The following is a 22,050-nucleotide window of genomic DNA, read 5'->3' as shown; positions in this document are numbered from 1 at the left end:
TGATGACTCATGCCTGCTGTGATTAACACAGGCTGCGGTGATGAGCCACCTTTGGTAACGTGGAATCCAGAGGGCAGGACAAGCCACCGTGAGACCTCGCTGTTGCATCGTGGCCGTGCAGGACACACACACACACACACACACACACACACACACACACACACACACACACACACACTCCCTAACGCCAGCCTGTCGACGTAGAGGTGTCGCACAGGTAGCGTCAAGCCCGCCCGGTGTTATGTAACTAACATCATTCAGTTTTTTTTTCTTCTTCTCCCTCTGCCACTGTGTAAAAACACGTGCGTTAAATCAGCAGGTGGACACAGAGCTGTGTATAGCTGAAACACGCGCGCGCGCACATTTCTCAACTCGCTCTGCCGATTTATGTGTCATCCATTAAAGCAATTAGATCACAGAGTTATGACTTGCCATGAAGTTGTTCCAACGCTCTGATTCTAAGCTCTGGCAACAGAGTGATGTGTTTTTGCACATCCTGCCCTCAGCTGGCTGATTTATAGATAGTATTAAAAAAAAAAAAAAAAGTCCCCGGAAGAGCCCGGAATACCCTGGATAAGGTTTTGAAACTGGGGAGGCGTTGACTAGTCATACCATCTCCCTGCCACCCACACACATAGCGACTTTAAAGCCAGCAGGCTTTTGGGGGGGGTGGGGTGAGAGGATTCCTGTTTTTCTGGCTCCTCGACGTCACTCGCTCTTGGAGGTTGTCCAGAGCTAAACATTACAGCCTACATTCTGCAGACTTTTTTTTTTTTTTCTTCTTTTTCTTTTACTACCATTTGTGAAAGCCATAAAATCACTTGCTTACCCCAACCTGCGGAGTGAACTTGTTTTCTGTTTCTAGGTCATATGTTGATGATCTTTGACGGTGTTTTGACCTATAAATACTTCTGGCACCTAATGGCAAACTGATATGTTATTTTCAAAGGTGAAAGCAAACGGTTCAGTTAGGATATCTACTTCTGACAATTGTAGAATACATTTTAAAAGATCATGTGAAAGTCCATTTTGGAAGGAGAAAAGCGCGTTCCTTTTTTTTTTTTTTTTTTTTTTTTTGCCGTAAACACACAATGAGGAAGTGGAATACTTAAGACAAAGAGAGAGTGGAAGGACTACAAATCAAACTTGAACAGAAAGAATACTGTCTCGTGATGCTCCATCCCACTTCTGGTGCTGAAAACACTGAAGTACTGTTTGTGGACTGCTTGGGCCATAATGGCCCATAGAGCAACGAGACGACAAGACACAGAGTGCTCAAATTCCACAACAACTATTCTGTGATTCGAATGAATAACAGCAATTGTGTTGCTATTATGCATCACTGCTAGTGGTGGGGGTCGTCTATTTTTACCAGTTTTGAAAATGGGGTTGAAAATATGGGGTTGAAAATAGTAGAGGACATATTTAAATGCCCCTTATTTATCAAAAAATCATTTTTCTTTGATTCTTTTGTGAAATGAATATGTCCCTAACCTGTTGGCCAACTCTGCCTAAATGAGAAAAGTCCACCATTTACCTCTTTGGCCAGCCATGGGTTACCTCCTCTCTCCGAGGCCTTGTGACCCTCTTATTTTTGGCCCCCTTTAAATGTGTGGAAGGCCCAATGAAGTCTCACTTTTAGCCACTGCTAAATATTTTGCTGGAGGTTGTAAACTGGAGCTAAATGGGGGCTGAAAAATAAAGATCTGAAAATAGGTCTAATGTGGGAAGTCAAACGGCTTTAGTCTCTTAGGAACATCAAAATCCTTATTCGAGGAAAAGCTGTAAGCATGAATAATGTTATATTTCCGTCTGTCATTCACATGTTTTTTTTTTTTGTTTCTCTCTTTCAAGATCGACGATACATGGAAATCAGAGGCTGTGGAAAAAACAACAGTAATTATGAGAGATCATTTACGGATTAACTGTTTAAGATCAGATGACACTGGGACTCGATCTTATCTTTGCCCATCAGAGCTTCGTTGTAGTGTAGTTCTTTGGACTATTGAGATTTGTTTGTTCTTTTGCGCCACCAGTCAGCGAGTTAGCAATTTCATCCAACTTTTTCTCGGAAAAAACTAGTTTGTCAGTTGGAAGTTGTGCAACACGACCCAATTAAATCAGTGAAATTACTTACAGGAATGCAAACAAAACACGACAAAAAACAAAGTTAGAAATGAGCTTAATTCTTTTACTCAAATAAACTTGATCCCAATAATTAAATAGACTCCGTTGTGTTTTACTGGATCAAAAAAGAACAACCCCAAACTGTACGCACAGCTGCTGAAAAATAAAGGCCATGAATTGTTTATTTTAAAATGCAGACTCTTGGAAATTCCTTTCCCCTGAGCTATGACATCATTATGCTGGTCACTACTGGTGTGGAAGGACTTCCTGAGGCGCAGACGTGCTCTTTGGCTCACTCAGCGATTCTGTAGGCTACTGTAAGCAACATATGGCCTTGAGTGAGCGGCATACCAGACAGCAAGACGGTCCTCGCTTTGGCCTTCTCTCAAGATCCCAAAGCATTAAGCACATGAAAGACAGATGACTTTGTGTTGGGTCTAGCGGGACAAGAGGAATGTTCCCCTGCATTTGCTTTGCCACAGATGAAGCCAAACAACAAAAACTGACTTTGTTCTCGCTGTTTGGTGCGTGCAGCCTGGTGGACATCACCGGATGGTGATATTGGCCATGAGAAGAGAAGCTTCTGGTATTAACAGATGGCTGCCACTCGTATTCCATGTGGCTCCGCTTTACAAATGACCCAGTATTCTGCTTGCCAAAACCAACACTTTTCTCCCAGCTCGGAGAGGACGTACATGTTTTCACACGAGCCAAGTCAGAAGGGTGGTGAGAGCCGCTTTGAATAAAGTCGTGGTTTCCAGGAAAGACAAAGATACTTCCTGTTTGATGGCAGGAAACTCTACTAAAAGTTGATAGATGTGAACAGAGCAGAAACACAATTCCTGTCCTGTGACAGTCTCAAATTAAAGATCACCATGGTCTATGTCATGGGGTTTTTATTATTATAAATTGTGAAGCTCCATCACATGGCCACAAACAGGAGACATGAGACTCACTGAACTTTGAATCTATATTTAGTTGCAGAGAAGCATTGCAAATTAATTGATTGTAATTATCTCTTGTTTGCACGCTCTCAGCTGTAAATCCATCAAAAGCGGGAGAATTACGTGATTCCAATACCCAGAGTGACGTACATCGCTTCTGTTTTGCAGAAACGATGTACGTTCACACCGTCAACCTTCGCACTCTACCGCCGTCGCTGCTCACAGCCTCTCTAAAGCCTAGAGCCAATATGGATTTGAGGACAGCCAAGCATCCATGATGTCATCTCCTCGGCAGTAACTCGATGATCATGTTACATTTTTTGAGGGAAAAATTATTAGTTTAGGATTACACTCCGAACATCTGCTGTGCACAAACACACAGAGACCCCTGGGAGTAAAAAAAAAATCCCTGGTGTGGACAGACGTCATTTATTTAGTTAGCCGAGACTGATGGTCAGAGTTCTGATCCCAACAGGGTAATTGGTGATGAAGTGCGATGAAAATAAAAGAATTTTGCGGCGACACAGAAACGCTAATTCGCTCCCCTCAGAAAACAAGGTTAATTGGCCCCACTGTGATAATTACTGGGTGTCTGCGCACAGTTTAAGGGTCGACTTCCACAAACGAACAATTTCAGCCATTGTTCATCGGAGGCAGAAGCAGCTGTGAAGCGATTGTCAGCCGCGCAGTTTGCCAAGTATGGTCTTGTAACCGCAGCAGGTGTGAACCAGCTCTGACTGGCTTCTGCTCAGGACACACACACGCACGCACGCACGCACACATGCACAGCATGCTTACAGACACATGCTCTCTGCCCACATCGAGCCAAAATCCTGTCAGTCTCTTGCCCGTGTGCTTCCCTCAAAACTATTGCTGAGTAAGCTACGCTTTAGCCTCTGCTTCCCCTCTACGGGTGATGATATCACATACAGAGTGTTTGTTTTTTTTTGCTTTTTTGCTTTTAGCCTATGCCTAATTTCTATTTTAATTCAGAAATACTGCATACGTACACCCCAAAAAAACATTTTTTTTTAAAAGCAGGTGTCTGGAAATTTCCCAACACCTTTATCGACAGCTGGGGGAAAACCAGGAGCAGCCTGGACCCCACACCTCGCCTTTGAAGTCACACACCAAATGATTTATAATTACAGAATACATAAAGCTGTGGTTCAGCTCCCGGGAGAAGTGAACTGCTCCTGCCTGTTGCATTTTAATATCTGGGTTGGACGGCGATAGCTAGCATTACAGTCTGTAGGTACTGCGCTGATTCAGCAGCAGACGTCCATTTCCTTACTGACTTTTACCACGTTAAGTGATGCCTTTCAAGCCAAACAAAAAAAAGACTGAAAAGGAACAAATTGTCAATCTTTGTGTTGACGTGAGTGACAGTAGTACTGCATATTCTCACTATGAAGTGGCTGCAAAAGCTTGGCTGAAGATGCAGATATACACCTCACAGAAAATATCTTTATCTCTGTTCCATGTATATATATATATATATATATATATATATATATATATATATACAGTATATATTTACTGTATATGTCTGTATAGTGCCTTTACAGCACTAGCAGTGCACTTCAAACTGCACTGCACAAACCTCTGCAGGCCTTTGATTCATGTCCCCAGGGCAGCGCACCACTGCACTGCAGGCACCCACTGCCTGTTCCTTATGGCGGGTGTCTTTTCAGACCTAATCATAGCTTTGCCCTGCAGGTATGTGGCCAGCCAGGTTCAGTCATGCTGCGGCGCTCATCACTCAAGAGCCTTCATTATCACAAGTGCGACGTCTTGCCAGGCAAGCCTATTCATGTGCCGAGCTACCGCTGTGAAAGTTGAAGATTTCAGCTTTGGCTTGCTTGTGCTTACAGTGGTGTCAGGCCCCGGAGCTAAAATTTGACCTGTTTCAGAGCAGTATTTAAGTCATTAAATCCCACTGAGTGACAGTTATAGGACTATGAATTGCGGTGTGGATCACCTACACAACACCGTAACCACCCTTTTCTTTCTTGACGAAAAGAGATTGGCTTCATTTCATAAATGATTCACTTCAGGGAAGGGAAGTCACTGTCTGGCGAAGAACATATTCATACATTTACCACATCAGGTAAATAGAGAAGTTCACTCATAACTCACATCCCCTTAGCTGAAGAAGGTCATAAATCCAACGAACCACACAACAAACATGCGCGTTTCAGAATTTTAGGTCTCTACATTCGGTTCGGTTCTCTCATAATGCAAACTATTAAAACCACATTTTGTCCACGAGAAGCAACATGTGCACGTGCAACCGTTCCTACTGTCAAGTAGAAACTGGGGCATTCACGTCTTTGTCTTAAAGACTATCTGTGGTTTAGTGGCTGCTGAACTTGTCCCGATAAACGGAACAATCATAGACAAATTTTGAAAATGGGTTTATGGAGGCTAGGTCAGAGCTGTTGTGCAACATCCTTATAGCATTTTGTCAGCGCCCAAGCTGCAGGAGAGCCATCGGATGTCTTTTATCTCTGACAGGGCAACAAGCTGTGTCATCTTCCTCTTCCTTAAAGCGGTGGCTGAGTGATTAGTGGTGGGTGTGCCTCCGCTGGCCTATTGACAGATCTGGCCCTGTCACTTGTCTTTGTGTCAAAGGGCCAGTGGGAGACAGGAAGTCAAACATCAACAGCGGACATTTGACCACACCTTAGACCCACAAGGCTGGACACACACAGACACTCCTCTAACTTTTGTCACTGTTCAATCAATCGTTGAAGCTGTTTGGGTTTTCGGAAACAAGCTTTAAGGCCCTAAAAATGACAAAGAGAAGATGTTCAAGAAAAAAATATATTTGTTTAAAAAAAAAAATTGTACAGAATGTCTTGGACATTTAGCTTTACATATACTACACAAAGGGGTCAAAATCAGCTGACATTCACATCCTTCATGATTTTTTAGAAAATGCCGCCTCCCTCTCCCATTTTGACCACAATTTTATGTACATGTTTATAAACATATCAAACTAAACAGCCCTTAGATGCACTTTAAGAGGCCATGACAAGATACAGGTTCCTTGTATAAACAAAAAAAAATCCCTGATAATGTCTCTCTGTGAGGTAAGAACACATTTCTCAAAGCTTTTTCCTGACATTCCCTCTCATACGTCACACGTGTTCTAAGTTGAGACTTCCAAAAAAGAACTAGTTGTGGACCGAAGTGTGTCAAAGTAGTTGGACAGCTGTTCCTGAAACACGGTTAGCAACACGTTGGTTCCTTTCAGTCATGAAGTCCTGTGATATACCTCAATTATTTTTTTTTTAATCTAATCCAGTTATGTGTTAATGTACAGTTGAGGACTTAACAACAGGCGAAATGACCTCAAGGTTACGAAACCATTCATTATGTTCTCGCTGGAACACAGCCAGAAATGATTCACTTTAGTAAAAGATAATTTGCGCAACTGCCTCCAAACAATAATAAGTTGATAATTGACTTTTCTTTTAAAGGTCCTCTGTCCCCTAACATTTACTTTACCTTTATTTTTGAATACTAATAATTGTAATTTGTCTCTAACCGTTATAATTAAGCCCCCTGACAGGAGAGGAGTTCACCCTTTTTCTTTTGCTTGCTCCCCTGATCAGAGACACATACTGTTCTAGAAACATGCTATTTCTGATGTCATAAAGAGCACTGATACTTTTTTCAGGTCCGTAAAAAACACCCCCAGCCACACTTTGAGACAGCCTTGTTGTTGTCCCCTTATAAACTAGTAGAAGGTTTCAGCAAGAAGCAAAAAAAATATATATATGTATATAACGGGAGACTAAATATGCTGTTGTTGAGATGCATGGAAATGTTCACCCAATTAATTTTAAGAAGCTGACCCACTGCAGTGTGGGATACAAATAAAGACCTGAAAAATGATATAATATGGGACCTTCAAGGGGACAAATTGTAATGTTTTCTTTAAAATCATGGTAAAAGTAAAAGCAATTGGAGTGAAAGCGCAACAACAAAAAAAGTGCTATATGCGGTGCTCCATTCTGTGGTGAAAGCTGCCATCAACATCATCACTGGAAAAAATGGACAATATATTCAAGGCTTGGACAACTGTCATAGCTCAATTCTTTCAGCTTGATCATAACGTTTCGGTTTGGTCCCATTCAACACAACGATTGGCCGAAAAACTGGCTTTTAGCCTGTAAAGGCAACAACATGGCAGATACAAAGTAATACATACACGTCCATGTTACAGCTGGTAAATAACAAGTAACAGTCAAACTACAATCGGAAATTTAATTGGAAATGAAAGAAAGAAAAAGAATTCTGAAATGTCCTGCTGCTATGGCTTTAGATGACCAAAGACCAGTGCCAAGAAGAGCAGAATTCGTCCTCAGTTAGGTTTAAGGCATTGAGAATGAGCTTAATGCAGTCTGCATACAGGTTTGGTTCCTTTAAAAAATATCTGTTCACTTTCTTTTGGTACATAAATACTGTCACATGGGCATCCAAGAGTCCCACACAGTCCTGGCAACACAACGGGCAAAGACAAAGAAGGCCGTTCCAAACCATTCTCATGTTGACTCCAGCGTATCCAGCTGGAAGACGTTGTGATTGGTCGGCGTGGTAAAGAACAGCTGCTCCTTGTTGGTAGAACGGTTGTCACATGGGCTTTGCAGGCCCAGTGTCCTCTCAAAGTCCAAGAGCTGGCCCATGAAATTAAAGTTTGGGGAAATGTTGGACTTCTTCCTCTTGACAAAGTCATACGCGTCGTTGAGGGAGAGGTTGAGTCTCTGCATCAGGTAGGCCACAGTGACCGTGACAGAGCGGCTGATGCCGGCCAGGCAGTGGACGAGGATGCCACACTGCTTTGATCGAGCCTCATCTGTAGGATAAGAGTGAACATTAAATTCCGGGGGAAAAGCTACTTGTATCTCACGTGAGGATTCTTTATACTGAGATGAGTGTGAACCTGCTGCCGCTCAAAAGTAGAAGCTTGCAATGACAAACAATAAAAACGACCAATTTCTACCGACAGCCGAGAAGCTCAATTCTGGTAATTATTTTGCAGATCAGGAAACACCGCTGCCTCCAAGTTGCAAGACACAGACATCCGCAAACAACTCGAGGCACAGCGTCTGACTTGCGATTAAACGTGACTCAGTGGAAACGGCGCTTCCTCGCACGGAAAACCTCTAAACCCGCAGTGAACTAGTTCATGAGTCGCATTCGTGTAACCACCAAACAAACAAGTGAGAAAACACGGTTGTCAGGTGCAGCGGGGATGAATGAAACAAAAGTAAAAATGAAACGCTTTGTTTCACAACAGGACACAGAATAACGCAACAAAAACATGTTAAGCGTTTAAAGAATAATAACTTAGATATGGTTGAACTAGAGCTGCTCAAAATCTATACTAGCACAAATGACAGATCTTTCATCTCCACCTGTTGCATGGCGAAATGTACAAATTTACCAAAACCCCATCGTTGAGATTTTCAAACTGTGAACCATTCTAAGCAAGCGGCCTGCTTACAAATCTCTAATGGACAGAAACACACACATTGTCACTGATCAAAACAAAGGCATCGTGTTGACACACTCACCTATAAATGATATGGCCTCTGGGAAGAACTGGGACAAGTTCTGACTCCAGTGGTCAGAAATTGGAATCTGTTTGTACCTAAAGTGACCGTCATGCTCAAACATGTTGGGGAGGTTGGGCGTGACGTTCAGGATGTACTTGATGTTGTACTGGCCCAGCACGGCGAGGTTTGTCGAATCTTTGGCACAGCCCAGGTAAAGGTAGGGTAGGATCTCCACGGGGAAGGCAGGCTGGTTGCTGGGTATGGGACTCTCCTCAGATTCGGTGGCACTGCAGGGTTCCCGATCAGACTCTCCGTCAGAGCAGTCGGAGCTGATCCGCAGATTTCCAAGACCCAGAACTGAAAGGGGAGGCGAGGAGCTTGGACAGGAACTGTCCAGGAGGGTCTCACAATGTTCTGGATACTCTGTGTGGAACTTCACAAATCCTCCTAATAAAAAAAAAGAAAAAGAAATAAAGAATTAAAAAAAAAAAAAAAAAGTAAGCCAGTTAATAAAAAATAAAAAAGTTCACAAACTAGACTCAACATGGTTCAATATTCAATGTAACGCTTTAATCCATCACCATGACAGAAGAATAAAAGCACTCAAGCATTAAAGCAGAGCTGTAGTAGAGCGTACGGTCCCCCCCTAAAATCACCATTCATGAAATGCATGCCTGTTCCTGCTGGAGCAAAACATCGCGCAGCCATTTTGGAATTTTAATTGAGAATCTCGGTGACACAGAAGCGCGCGCGCGCACACACACACACACACACACACACACACACACACACACACACACATTTGAACCACAAAACATTGTAGTGTGAATGCGGGCGTAAACGTGTTTTTAGTGTTCAAACACGACATCGTTAGACGTGAAAAGTTAAACTGCGTCCGTCTTTGAAAGTGAACCGCCAGCCTGTTGAAACACGACTCGGTTTGGAAGTTCTGCTCGGTTCGGCAAACGTCTCTTCGTGTTTTGCTAACTAACCAAGAATAAATTTCAGTAAATAAAACTATGCTCTGCCATTAGCCTAACGCGCAAAGCTACTGGCACCATCACGACTAAAAAAAATAAATTAAAAAAAAGTCACATTTTCTGACGTAACACACCCTTCAAATCGTTGACACGTTATAAGCGACTCGCGTTTCCAGCTCCGCATGAATGTACACTCATTCGCCTTTTTCTCTTCTCCCTCCCTCAACCACGAACCACAGCGCGACAACACAACGACTCACCGTCCAGGTAGAACGCCTTGCAGCCGTCTTCCCAGAGTTTCTGGAGAATCAGACCCAGAACCGAGGCTGGCGCCCCGCAGTCCTGCCAGTCCGCCGTGCACTCGTCGTACAGGAGCACCGTGTCGTTCTTACACCGTCGGATGAACTTCTCCTTGTCTTCGTGGTTGGGGATGATGGTCCGGATGGGTATGTTGCCCTTCTTGAACCTCCGCAGCATGAGCCCCGGTATGGCCAGGTTGATGGCGCTCTCGATGTGCGACGACTCGTAGAGCTCATGTGAACGACAGTCCAGCAGAAGCAGCGAGGCGCCCCCGGACTCTAACTCCACTTGAAGCCATTCCACGCTTTTACTCGGCGTCGCATCAGACATATCGGACTCGCTATCATAATACAACGCGCAAAAAAGCACAAACACTTTACTCCGTGGTCCCGCCGGCGACGGTGAGGGTTGGCGAGGGGGAGTGGGGGGGTCTGTGGGGGGCTGTGGGGAGAAAGAAAAAACAAAACAAACAAACAAACAAAAAATAAAAATAAACTACATCATATCCGAGTCCGACACGAGGAGCATTAAAGCGGTGCCCGGCCGCGGCATGGCGTTTCCCCGAGCGAGCCGAGAGATTTCCTCCGTCTTCCCGCTGCCCTCTACTTCCATCGGACAGCGGTGGCTACTTGTCCCGCGGCTGGAGATCACTCAGAGCCGCTCAGCATGGAGAGTTTGACGAGAGCCGCCGATTCTCATGTAGCCCGACGAGAGCCAACAGGGATCCCTTCATCAACTTCAGCAGCTAGTCCACGCCGCACCAGAGCCCTCCTCCTCCTCCTCCTCCTCCTCCCCCTCCTCCATGCACATTCTCCTTTTACCATTCCGATGCATGGGAGCGTTTTTTTTCTTTTTTTTTTCTTTTTCTTTTTTTTGCTGGGGAGGGAGTGACAGTAGAGCGACTCAAGAGGGAGGAGTTTATTCCTTATGATTTAAAGTCACAGCAGAAAGTTGGCTTCTGTGCTTAGGTCCTTGGCTGCAAAGAAAATAGCTACAGTAGTTATGTTTACATGAATCTAGCATGACCGCAGCATTGATAAAACTTGTGTTCAGACATCTTTGAATGTGTATTTAATGCCTGGTAAATGGGGATTGTTTCACATGGTGTGTATTGTTATAGCTTTGTTACCTCCATTGTACTGCCACGATCCAAAATGTTCTTGATGGTTCTATAACCTAACACATTTTGACAAATCTTTGTCATTTCAGATTCCAGCTGATTGATTCTAAAAAGAAAACCTTGTGGTTCTCCAGTCAGCAGCCTTGCCCCTCTAGTCCTCTGTGAGTTTCATTTTATTGCTAAAAACAGGACAAGGCAATTTCACGACGCCTTGAGTTCTCTCATAACATATCGTTGTAAACTTCACTTTATTAGGGTTTTATACTTTAACTTCCATCCAATACCTAGAAGCATTATTTACAGCATCACTGTGCCTTATTGTAACATATATATTGAAAAGAAGAGTGGTCTTCAGTGTGCAGACAAATGGGGATCCTTGAGTAGACTCAAACTTTAATAGTATCTCTTAATTTAATTTTTCCCCCTGTTTATTATGATGTCAATATTGCTTCTGTATGGCCACCTCTTATTTTTAGTAAAAAATATTGTACATTGTCCTGTTTAGACAAAATTCTTGTTGACCTCTGTCATCTTGACATTTACAAGAACACAGGTGGATCAGCATTTGCACCGCCTCTGTTCGTCAATACTATCAATTTGACAATATTAATGATTTATTTTGATCTCCTCAGGTTTGGAAGCTATTTTGCATAAACTTCAAAAGCACGTAAACATCTACGTTTTTTTTATTTTATTTAACTATATAAAATTAGGACACGATCATGGATGAAAGAGGGTGGGAGGAGAGTGGTGGGTGATGCGTGCGGTTGGAATCCAACCATGCAGCTCATCCGTCTCTGCACGTGAGTGGGGGAGGGAGGGAAGCAGAGACACAGATGTGCAGTGCATGGGGATTAACACAGAATGAGGAATAGAGCTAAACCTGCACACACACCACACACACACACACACACACACACACACACACACACACACACACACACACACAAATGCTCTCAACCGTTGGCTGATCAGACACGCAACAACAAGCGCTGTATCATCACCCACCACAGCCACCATTTCAGCAACTGACTCCACACTGAACCAAACCATCACATAATGTCAGGAGTATGGGAATACACACACACACACACACACACACACACACACACACACACATACACACACACACACACACACAGTGCTGGTAGCCCCTCATACCCACATGATTGCTGTTCCAGATGATCTTTCCTCTGAGGTGTTTGGCCTGCACTTGTTCATAAGGAATGATCAGCAAGCAGCACTAAATGGTTAACAGCCCTGACAATAATACTTGAATTTATTCACTTGATTATGTTCTGAATTATTTGAAATTTAAGGAGAATCTTATTCAGTAATAACAATAAGAATAAGAATGCCCTATTCTTGGCAGGCCTGCACTCGGATGATAGTAGCAGAGTCACCTGACTGCTTTTCTTCACCAACACTGTGGTTACATAATATACTTCAATGTGTGCTCATGGTAATTCTCCCCTGGAGGAGAGAGGGAGGGAGAACCTTCCTGCTTTGATTTGGAGAATCCCAGGTTTAGCATGTGAAGTGCTTCACTGAGGGCTTTCACGATACGCCGTCAGGCACACAGACAAACGGCCCTTGCGTGCAGATATACAGTAGGATGCAGGCTGACATGATGGGAGGGCTTCCTCGCCATTGATCTTCCTCTGCATGTGGGAGCAAAGGGTTTTCCATTGCACTAATCTCCTTTCGATGCAATGAGCAGGCTACAAGGCACAAGCGCACACAGCCAATTATGCCACATCTTGTAAAGTTACAAAATGGTAAGCTGACAATTTAGACTTTTTAAATCGTATCACTGTCCTCGTCGAAATGTATTAACATAGGAAAAAGCGCAAATTATTCTAGGTCCCATGGTATCTTTAAGGGAAGCGCAATATCCTGTTCCCCGTTGATACCATCTAGTGGCGCGTCTTGAAAGCTGCTGCACCGGCTATGAGTCATCAGAGAGGGGCGAGGGGGGTTGGTTGGGAGGGGATGGAAGTGACGTCATAGCCTTACAGCTGCAGTGTAGGAGATCCAGTATGCCCCCATGTGGTGAGAGAGGTGAAATGCCATTGAATGCTTTTTATGAATGAGACACTGCCAGATGACCACAAATCTGCTCTTAATCTGATTATACAAGAACACAACCACTTAATACAGCTGGGAGCCCTGCGAAACGGCCGGGCTTAACAAAAGGAACACTGTTATATGGTACACGTGTGTGGGGATGGATAGGATACGTAATACAAATCATGTAAACATGGTCACTTGACCGATTACCTGCTGTCATGTGACCTTATGTCAGTCAGGAAGTTAGAAAAACTGTCTGTCTCAACGGCGAGTTTCGTTTTGCTTTTTGCTGATTTCCCTGCAGCCTGCTGGACCTTGGTGTGGCGATCTCTCCCTCCAGCTCAGAGTGATTATGGCCAGACGTCACGTGAGTGTCCTGTCCGTCACTGAGGCACCTGCGTGAAACTGTCCAGCACTGACGTCACCTCTGATGATGGGCTGCTGAGGCGAGTGACTGAAGATGCTGCTGGTATTTCTATGTTTGTTTGTATATACACACATAACTACACTTATACTTAACTTGCTTTTTCTATTAAAGCAAAGTACTTGATACTTCACTTTGCCCCCCCCCCCCGCCTCACTTTTCATTGTTTTTTCCTGTGAAATGATAAGTAATAATTAAAAAAGAAAAAAAGAAAAAAAACTGTAAAAAGTTATTTACACTTGCTTGTGTCTCTGATGCTGTGAAACCTTTTGAAACACAAAGAGGGTTTTTTTTTTCCTACACAGTACACAGATTATATTCAGGTTTGTGTAAAATTTTAAGAAAGGCAAAAAAAAATAATCTGACATATGTGAGAAGTAATATAGTCAGTGCACAAAAATACCAGTACACAAGCTCCATTTCCACACATTTATTAAGTGTTTGGAACAAAATTGTGCATTGTGCTACATGAAATGTAAATTCAATAAATAATTGAAGTGATGTCAGGCTACTGCTGATATTGTGTGACTGAGGCCTGTAAAGTATGACTTTTCCCTCTCGCTCATCAGCTCGAAGTGAAGAGGCCGCTGGCAGAAGTCACACTCGGCTGAGGAGTGTCGCCTCAACTCCAAACCCACCTCCTTCCATGTCTTCACCAAGCAGTCTGTGGAGAGAGAGAGACAGCAGCCGATGATACAACTTTGTCAGACTAAGTGCGTTTGTCAGGTTGAACTGATTAACCCAGGTGTAGAAATTTGACTTATAGACTTCCAACAGCTGTTCTATAGGAAAGACATAAAATGTTTTAATAGGTACTATTGAAACATAGGTTCTGTTGACTAGGAAATAGTAAAAAAAAAAATAAATAAATAACCAATGATCTGCTTATTATTGTTTACGGGACTGGCAAAAGGTCATGATACAACCACGTCAACCATTATTTAATGGGGGTGGGTGGAACAGGAATAAACTAAAGTTTTGAAAGATATTTAATTGCTCTATCCCATACCATATGAATGATACATTTTGGCCATTAGACCCAAGAGCAATCACGTAAAAGTTACCCCTCAACAGTTTTGCTTATTATGTCAGAATAACGTCGTCGTCAGAATGTTTTGTTAATCCTCATGGGAGAAATGGTGACATACCAACCAAGTAGAACATCATTTCGGGGGTATGGTGGGGTGTGGGTGCGATGCGCAGCAGCTCCTCTCCTCTAGCCACAGTGGGGTAGTTAATGGCTTGAATGTAGATGTTATAACGAGACAGCATGATGTCACAGACCTCAGTGTTTTTCGCTGCGTCGGCCACCTGCAAAACACACAGAATGGGTGCAACGCTCAGCCCGCAGTGATTCATATTTGATTTCAAAATAGAATAAAAAGCTAAAACATTGTCCGAGCTCTCATCTCTTCAGGTTGTAAATTCCAAAGGGAAGTGGGCATGTAAAACCTTTTCTTACCCAAACTGGAATGATGTGGCTGGGGCAGTGGACCACAGGGAGGCCAGAGTCCATCAGCATCTGCCTCAGAAGCTTCACGCTCCTCTGATGCTTCCTCCTGAGCGCCTGGCCCTCCTCGCTCTTCAGGACCTTTATGGACTCCCTTGCCCCGGCCAGGAGCATCGGGGGCAGGGAGGTGGTGAAGATGAAGCCTGCGGCGTAGGAGCGCACGGTGTCCACCAGGTTGCTGGCGCTGGCGATGTAGCCGCCCACGCAGCCAAAGGCTTTCCCTGGAGAGTCAGAGGTTCTCATTCCAGACTGCTGTGCAATAGGAGGTCTCACGTTCTTGGCGAATGCTCGCTGCGTACCAAGGGTGCCGGAGATGATGTCCATCTTGTGCATGACTCTGTCTCTCTCGCCGATGCCCCCTCCTCTGGGTCCGTACAGGCCCACGGCGTGGACTTCATCCACGAAGGTGATGGCACCAAACTCGTGAGCCAGGTCGCACATCTCCTCTAGTGGGCAAACGGCCCCTGACGGTAGCAGAGGGGTAAAAGAGTAATTTAAAGGTCCAGTGTGTAAAATTTGGCCTGATTTATGAAATAATATACTGCCCATAAATACGTTAATAAAAGTGTATACTCGCAGTACAATAAAAGGCAATTTGGATTTCCTACCCAGAGAACAGTTGTTATTTATATATAGGAATATACATAGAGCAAGGGTCTTGCCCCCAGTTCGCTGCCATCTTGTACCACCATATTTCTAAGCCAGTGTGGACAATTCAGCCCTCCCAATAGCGTTTTTGATATTTAGGGTGACAGCTCGCATCTTCAGATAAACCAATGAAGAAGAAGGTGGACGAGGTATCCAGGTTTGTGTGCGCAGGCCACTAAAGTTCACCGGCAAAAAAGGGAGGCGGGGGTGAAAGAGCGCTGCAATCTAAAATGTAACCACTTGATCTCACTGTTTCCTGTAAAATCTCCAAACATCACACACTTAACCTTGAAGCCATGTTACTTTAGAAGCTGATTGAAATGTTTTATGTGCGCTTCCGAGTTCAAGGTGCTCACCATCCATTGAATGCACCGTCTCGAAGGCAACGATCTTTGGAGTGGAAGGGTCGGACTTCTCCAGCAGCTCCTTCAGGTGCCTGACGTCATTGTGGCGAAAGATCAACTTCTTCACCCCGCTGTTCCTTATTCCCTGGATCATTGAGGCGTGGTTGCCAGCGTCAGAGTAGATTTCACAGCCTAGAGAGTCAAGGAGATAGGACAGAGTCGTCACTGTCGAGAATTTTTTTTTTTTATGAACTTACAGCAAATAATCATAACATATTTCTGTATATTACAAAGAGTGCTAGAATATTTCCAACCTTACTTGGACGTACCTGGCAGCATCTTCGCCAACGTAAACAACGTCGAGTCATTGGCAACGAAGCATGACGTGAACAGCAGCGCAGCGTCCTTGCCATGCAGGTCGGCCAACTCAGACTCGAGCTCCACGTGGAATTTACTCGTCCCTGAGATGTTCCTCGTTCCTCCTGCACCGGCACCGTGCTTTTGTAACGTCTCCCTTTTGTAAGAAAGGTCGCACGGAGAGTTAAAATGAACTGTGGCTAGCCACCTTCCCCCCCCCCCCCCCCCCCTTTTTTTTTTTTTTTTCACAAGTGACTACACGGTGAGTCCACTCACACGATGGCCCGAGTGACACTTGGATGGCTGCTCATGCCTAGGTAGTCATTGCTGCACCAAACAGAAACCTCTCGACTTGCTTGAGCGTAGTCAGAGTGGCTGTCGGCCATGGGGAATGAGCGGGCACTGCGGTTGACCGTCTTAAAAACCCTGTACGTGTGGTCCATCTTCTTGTCTGCGATCTTCCTTTCAAAAAACTTGTCATACTGGAACGTGACGGCTGATTGGCGAGACATGTACCAATGTTTTTCTCTTGTTCCATGAACAAAACACAAAACACAAAAGTAGGAGAGACTCACCGTCACATAGATTATCCTTCAGCAGATGAGATACTTTGTGTGGAGACATCTCCGGCTTTGCCCCCGTGCTCGCCTGCTCTACCTCAGAAAGATTCACAACTAAGACATCCAGGCCTCCTCCCATGCCTGAAACAATATAGATGTATAGATATACAAAACAACACTGAACACATTCAGTTCTCAAAGATCACAACTTACAGATGACCGCTTACCTTCACATGGTGAGTCGATCCTCTGGATGTCCTCTTGTAGCTCCATGCTGGCCTCCTTTACAAACCCATTGCTTCTCTGCTCTATCTCCGCGGCCAGGAAAGGACATTTGGAGCCTAGAATCTGACCAGCAGGCGGTGCAGCGGGCCCCGCCGGCAGCTTCAAGTCATCCTTCAGTTCTACAACAATTCAAAGTCCATGTTTTATTTAAACCACTTTGAAGAACACAAATCTCTTGCAGCTCTTGGACTGACCGTGGTGTGTTGAGTGAGTCGGGGAGGCTGAAGAGGACAGAGCTCTGGCCGGAGGACCGGCGACCAAATCCATCAACACGGGGCACCTGTTGGCGCTTCTGCCCAGCAGTGACCTGGCAGCCAGCTTCTGGCACACGCCGGGCACAGCGGTCAGGAAAGGACAGCAGCGGATCACGGAGTCCATGTGCGATGCGCTTGACCTGAAGGAGCAGCAAAGGGGTGGGGGGGGGGGAGAGAGAGAGAGAGAGAGAGAGAGAGAGAGAGAACAGTCAACAGTTTTGTATATATATGTACAGTATATGAATCTGACTTTCAAATGATCATATTTCTAACTAGCAACAATGAAATGTGATAAAGCTGATCCTGTATAAATGCCACCTTAACGTTCCTGTCAGGTTTTACCTAAACACCTCCCAGTCCACTTTGATGAAACAAATGGAGAAGGTCCTGCGGAACATGACTGAATCCCACCAGTGAGCCAGAGAGAATGTTGTACTAAAAGCCACAAACACTGTTTTCCTTCAATCCTCTCTGCAGCCAGCTGGCCTTGACAAGTGGGAGGACTCTCAGGAACCAGTCTTACCTTACAAGGCAGTGGAGGGGATGGGCTATTTCTCCAGCCGGAAATTAGTTTTGGGTGTTTCATATGGACATAAGCAAGCGCCTAATTAGGCCTGTCGCGATATATATATAATATATATAATATAATTAAATTAATCGCTCGGTAAATAAAAACCAGGTCGGTAATTTTGCTGACCTCGATAAATTGACACGTACGTTTGTTTTTCTCCTCTCTCGCTACCAAACACGCTGGATGAGAGAAAAGGTCTCACTCTGTGCATTGTTCGCGTTGGCTCTATAGCGGAATGAACGGAGTGAGTGAACTCTCCTGTCAGTCTCTTTGTCACGGGATGGGCGAGGCGGGCGCTGGCGCTGGCGCAGACACACAAACACACACACACACACACACACACACACACACACACACACACACACGGACACAGTGCTGCAAGTGAGAGAAGTGAAGGAAAAGCGAGCAAACGCTATGAATGATGAACAGTACTAGTATGGGAACATTTCGGCTTCAAACGAAACGAACGAGGTGAGCCCATGAACATGGACACCTCAAGCACAATTATCCCCTCCAGTTTTCGCAACTGTGAAAAAAAGAGAAAAAAAAAGTACCGCCCGAGGTTCCGCATTCTACATCATAAAACTCACCCTGATCGCAAACTTCTTCTTCTTCTTCACCGGCTCGGCATCCATCACCTCTTTTACTGTCATGCCGGTGAAGACACACTTGCAGTGGCCAGTGACCACCACAAGCAGTCCCACCAGCAGCCCCACCACGCTGGCCTTGCGGGCCAGGCTCTGCAGGTCCCCGGCGAGCTCCCTCATGGCCTCCACCACCTCCTTCTCTGCCTTGGCCACCAACTGCACCAGGTCGTGGCCGCTCACCAGTGTTTCTTTGGAGAGACAAGACAAAAAGGAATGACAGTGATACAGGAGCTCGAGAGAGGGTGTCACTGGAACCTCTTTGCCATGCAACGCACCTGCCTTCTGGTTTTTATAGGCTAACCTTTGGAGAACAACCTCTGGCCCTAACCCCTTTTTCCACGCCGCCAACTTCTCCAGAATGCAGGAGATCGACCTAACCGTCATTCTCACGCGTGGCAAATTTGCAGCCCTTAAGAACTTGAGGAAGGACTCGGCGTCGAGTATAACGTGTTTTTGGCTGGTGGGTTTTAAGGTGCTATGGAGGTGATTGAGGTACCTGATAATCAAACAATGCAAATCATCAGCACCGTCAATACTGTGTTGAAGGTTATTTCGACCTTGAGGACAAAACAGTTACATACCTATTCAATTGTGCCATGTTATTTAGAAAGAGCAAGGTCATATTGATGTCCGAGTCCCCCGCCCCCAACCCCCGCCAAAATATCGAGGAGGAACTTGCTGACATATGATGTTCTCTGCCAGATGTTATTGCGAGACCTTTCGCTCGTGTTCGGCCCTAGGAGGTGTGCCTCACAGGATGCCAGGAGGTGTTCTTCAAAAAAGATGGCATTACTTTAACACCACAGCCAGATGTTCACACACACTCTCCTTTGCGATACCTAATAGCAATACTCACCCAAATTGGGCTTGGCAGTGGAAGCGGCAGAGGGCCCCGGGGGTTGAAGCAGCACAGGGCGGCAAGGTGGAGCCGGCAGAGCGCCTGGGGGTGGCGGTGGCGGCAGCAGCAGCAGCAGCAGCAGCAGCAGAGGGCCGGGAGGTGGACGGGCAGGGCAGCGCCTGGGGGTGGCAGCAGCAGCAGCAGAGGGCCGGGACGCTGAAGGGGCAGAGGACTTGCGGGTGGCAGCAGCAGCAGCAGCAGAGGGCCAGGAGGTGGGAGGGCTGGAAGGGGGAGAGGGCTCGGTGTGCTTCCGCTTTGAGGCAGCCCTCTTACCCCTCGGAGGAGGAGGGGCAGGAGGAGGAGGAGGAGGGGGGGGGGGGGGGGAGAGCAGCACCTGGCGCCGTCGTCGGGTACTGGCGGCAGCAGGTGCGGACGCAGCTCTGGCCGCTTTTGGCGGACGAGATCGGCAACGTTGTGCTGCCTTGGCCTGCAGCACGTTCACCATCAGCTTGGCCCGGCTCTCCTTCACCAGCATGAGCCCACTGGTCATCTCCTCCTCCCACGCCTGCAGGGTAGACGGGAGCGGCGCCAGGAGGGGTGGCGGGGGTCGCAGGAGAGATTCCGGCAGGGCTGGTGCGCCGGCATGTAATTGCCGTCTTCTTGGCCTTGCTGAGCATTTTGCTCAGTCGTCGGCCGTATGCAAGGAAATTGAAACAATTGAGTGAAAAAGGAAGTACAAACAAATTTTTACGATTGACCAAAAATTCTTGGGGAAAAAAATGATAATAGCGGTGATTGCCCCGTGACAGGTGATGAGGTGCTTGTCCAGCCGGACGTACTCCTTTGTGGAGGAGCAAAACCGAATTCTGGTCCTGATCTTTGTGGTAGGCATGAAGCGATGGTACCGAGACTCTCACAACTTCATGATGTTGCGGTCATCACCTGCCAGGGACACACAGAGACTGCGGTAGCATCATGGAATGTGATTGGTTATTCAGGTAGAGAGGAAAAAGTGATATCAGCTCCACCTGCGCACAGCAACAATCCCTTCAACGGGAGAGAAAGCTCTCCGTCGACAGTCGAGGCCTATAGCAGCTTCACTGGCAGTGAGTTGATAGTAACTGTAAGCTTCATGGAAGAGGAGGTCTGTAGTTACATTTTCCTCTTCTCCATCTCAGGTGCTTTCTGCCAAGATGTCTGTTTGTTTGTCAAAACACTCATTAAAATTTTTGTAAAATTGTCTTTTTTTTCTCATCAGCCTCATTCTGTTCCTAGCGACATATGTCCAATAATGACTTCCTAGTTTTCAAAACTGAGTTTGAGAACCATTGAGGAATAAAAAAAAAAACTAAAACACTTTTGCACAGTCGTCCTTTAGTGAGAGTCTATCACCATCTGCAGGTCATATGAGAACATTGCAGAAGTAATCAGCTGATGACTGAATATGCACAGGGCACCTTATGGTTACAAGTATATATGACTTATGTTTAAAATGACCAGTTTCACATAACGCTCTTCTAATGAAAACTTGCTGAATCCAAAACGTTGTTTTTAAATAAAAACACTCACAAGACATTTTTCCCCCCCAGAACTTTATTCTTTAATTCTTTTCTATAAAATCTCACTTAACAGCATATATATACATATATATGTATATATATATATATATATATATATATATATATACATATACATATATATATATATATACATATATATATATATATATATGTATATATATATATATATATATATATATATATATATATATATATATATATATATATATATGTTCACCAATTAACAGTTTTGGCTATTTTCCCTTTCCATCCCGGTGTATGCACACACACATTAGCGATCGTCAGGTCCTCACCCCTTATATGGACATTGTGCAGTGACAGTCAGCTGGGAGGCTGGTGGAGGAGAGCATGCTGGGAGGAGTGAAGGAAGGTGTGGCTTTAAGCCCATCATGTGAACGTCAAGAAGAACTTGTGTCCACTGAACTTTCATCAGTGAAGTTCAGAAGCAGAAAGCACAGATCAGTGATTGGCTGAAAGATGAAGACGGCAGCCCCGAAGACCGTTTAGCCCTTAGTGAAGACCCATCGAGAGCCACTCTAGTGGTGTGTGTGTGTGTGTGTGGGTGGGGCTCTGATAATTCTCTTCCCACAGCTTGGGCACAAACACAGGCTAACATTATTGTAAACCCACAAATTCCAATAAAATGTTCTGTGGCAGGCAAACAGAACTCTTTAATAAATACTGCCCACAAATCAATTGTTCTTCATTCGGCAATGTGATCGCTGCTGCCACACGACTCATCGACACCACTGACATGTTGTCCAACTTGCTGGTTATGGTTGATGATAAACAGGCTCAGGCAACACAAACAGAGGTACAATAAATATTTAAAGCATTCACTTCAGGAAAAAAAAAGGCTTCAACGGATGAAAACTAAACAATTGCACTCCTCCCATAAGTCACACAAGTCTTCATTCATCTGCT

At 45.0% G+C, this 22,050-nt stretch overlaps 2 protein-coding genes and 1 long non-coding RNA gene across 4 annotated transcripts; 1 reads left to right on the top strand and 2 right to left on the bottom strand.

Moving 5' to 3' along the window:
• Nucleotides 1-5,883: 5,883 nt before the first annotated feature.
• On the bottom strand, nucleotides 5,884-10,248 carry LOC142888081 (dual specificity protein phosphatase 7-like). Its single transcript, XM_076026099.1, has 3 exons — nucleotides 9,879-10,248; nucleotides 8,657-9,085; nucleotides 5,884-7,935 (listed from the first exon to the last, which is right to left on the bottom strand). The coding sequence occupies exons 1-3, from the start codon at nucleotides 10,246-10,248 to the stop codon at nucleotides 7,625-7,627; spliced, it is 1,110 nt and encodes a 369-aa protein (XP_075882214.1). The 3' UTR covers nucleotides 5,884-7,624.
• A 518-nt stretch (nucleotides 10,249-10,766) lies between these two features.
• Nucleotides 10,767-14,687, top strand: LOC142888082 (uncharacterized). 2 transcript variants are annotated; one of them, XR_012926654.1, is made up of 4 exons: nucleotides 10,767-11,022; nucleotides 11,128-11,199; nucleotides 11,752-11,841; nucleotides 14,102-14,687. It is a non-coding gene; the product is annotated as an uncharacterized LOC142888082 (long non-coding RNA). The 2 variants fall into 2 exon arrangements; XR_012926653.1 differs by having other exon boundaries at nucleotides 10,767-11,199.
• Nucleotides 13,948-17,627, bottom strand: LOC142888080 (5-aminolevulinate synthase, non-specific, mitochondrial-like). Its single transcript, XM_076026098.1, has 10 exons — nucleotides 17,431-17,627; nucleotides 17,179-17,355; nucleotides 16,967-17,092; nucleotides 16,668-16,887; nucleotides 16,364-16,548; nucleotides 16,047-16,226; nucleotides 15,342-15,506; nucleotides 14,995-15,263; nucleotides 14,681-14,843; nucleotides 13,948-14,196 (listed from the first exon to the last, which is right to left on the bottom strand). The coding sequence occupies exons 1-10, from the start codon at nucleotides 17,612-17,614 to the stop codon at nucleotides 14,036-14,038; spliced, it is 1,830 nt and encodes a 609-aa protein (XP_075882213.1). The 5' UTR covers nucleotides 17,615-17,627; the 3' UTR covers nucleotides 13,948-14,035.
• Nucleotides 17,628-22,050: the final 4,423 nt, after the last annotated feature.

The sequence above is a fragment of the Nelusetta ayraudi genome, unplaced genomic scaffold (assembly GCF_046127955.1).
Source record: "Nelusetta ayraudi isolate G7.1 ecotype Tasmania unplaced genomic scaffold, CSIRO-AGI_Nayr_v1 ptg000019l, whole genome shotgun sequence".
Taxonomy (NCBI): domain Eukaryota; kingdom Metazoa; phylum Chordata; class Actinopteri; order Tetraodontiformes; family Monacanthidae; genus Nelusetta; species Nelusetta ayraudi.
Note: the sequence above shows the minus strand (reverse complement) of the source record. Positions and strands in the feature narration are given on the sequence as shown.

What these genes read in the sequence shown, in the direction of transcription:
- LOC142888081 (XM_076026099.1), bottom strand. Translation starts at nt 10,248, where the DNA reads ATGTCTGATGCGACGCCGAGTAAAAGCGTGGAATGGCTTCAAGTGGAG. An exon ending in CAAGGCGTTCTACCTGGACG is followed by an intron (nt 9,086 to 9,878) that starts GTGAGTCGTTGT and finishes TTTTTTTATTAG; the next exon opens with GAGGATTTGTGAAGTTCCAC. An exon ending in AGAGGCCATATCATTTATAG is followed by an intron (nt 7,936 to 8,656) that starts GTGAGTGTGTCA and finishes CTTATCCTACAG; the next exon opens with ATGAGGCTCGATCAAAGCAG.
- LOC142888080 (XM_076026098.1), bottom strand. Translation starts at nt 17,614, where the DNA reads ATGGACTCCGTGATCCGCTGCTGTCCTTTCCTGACCGCTGTGCCCGGC. An exon ending in GAAGGATAATCTATGTGACG is followed by an intron (nt 16,888 to 16,966) that starts GTGAGTCTCTCC and finishes CTCGCCAATCAG; the next exon opens with CCGTCACGTTCCAGTATGAC. An exon ending in GCCACATCATTCCAGTTTGG is followed by an intron (nt 14,844 to 14,994) that starts GTAAGAAAAGGT and finishes TGTGTTTTGCAG; the next exon opens with GTGGCCGACGCAGCGAAAAA.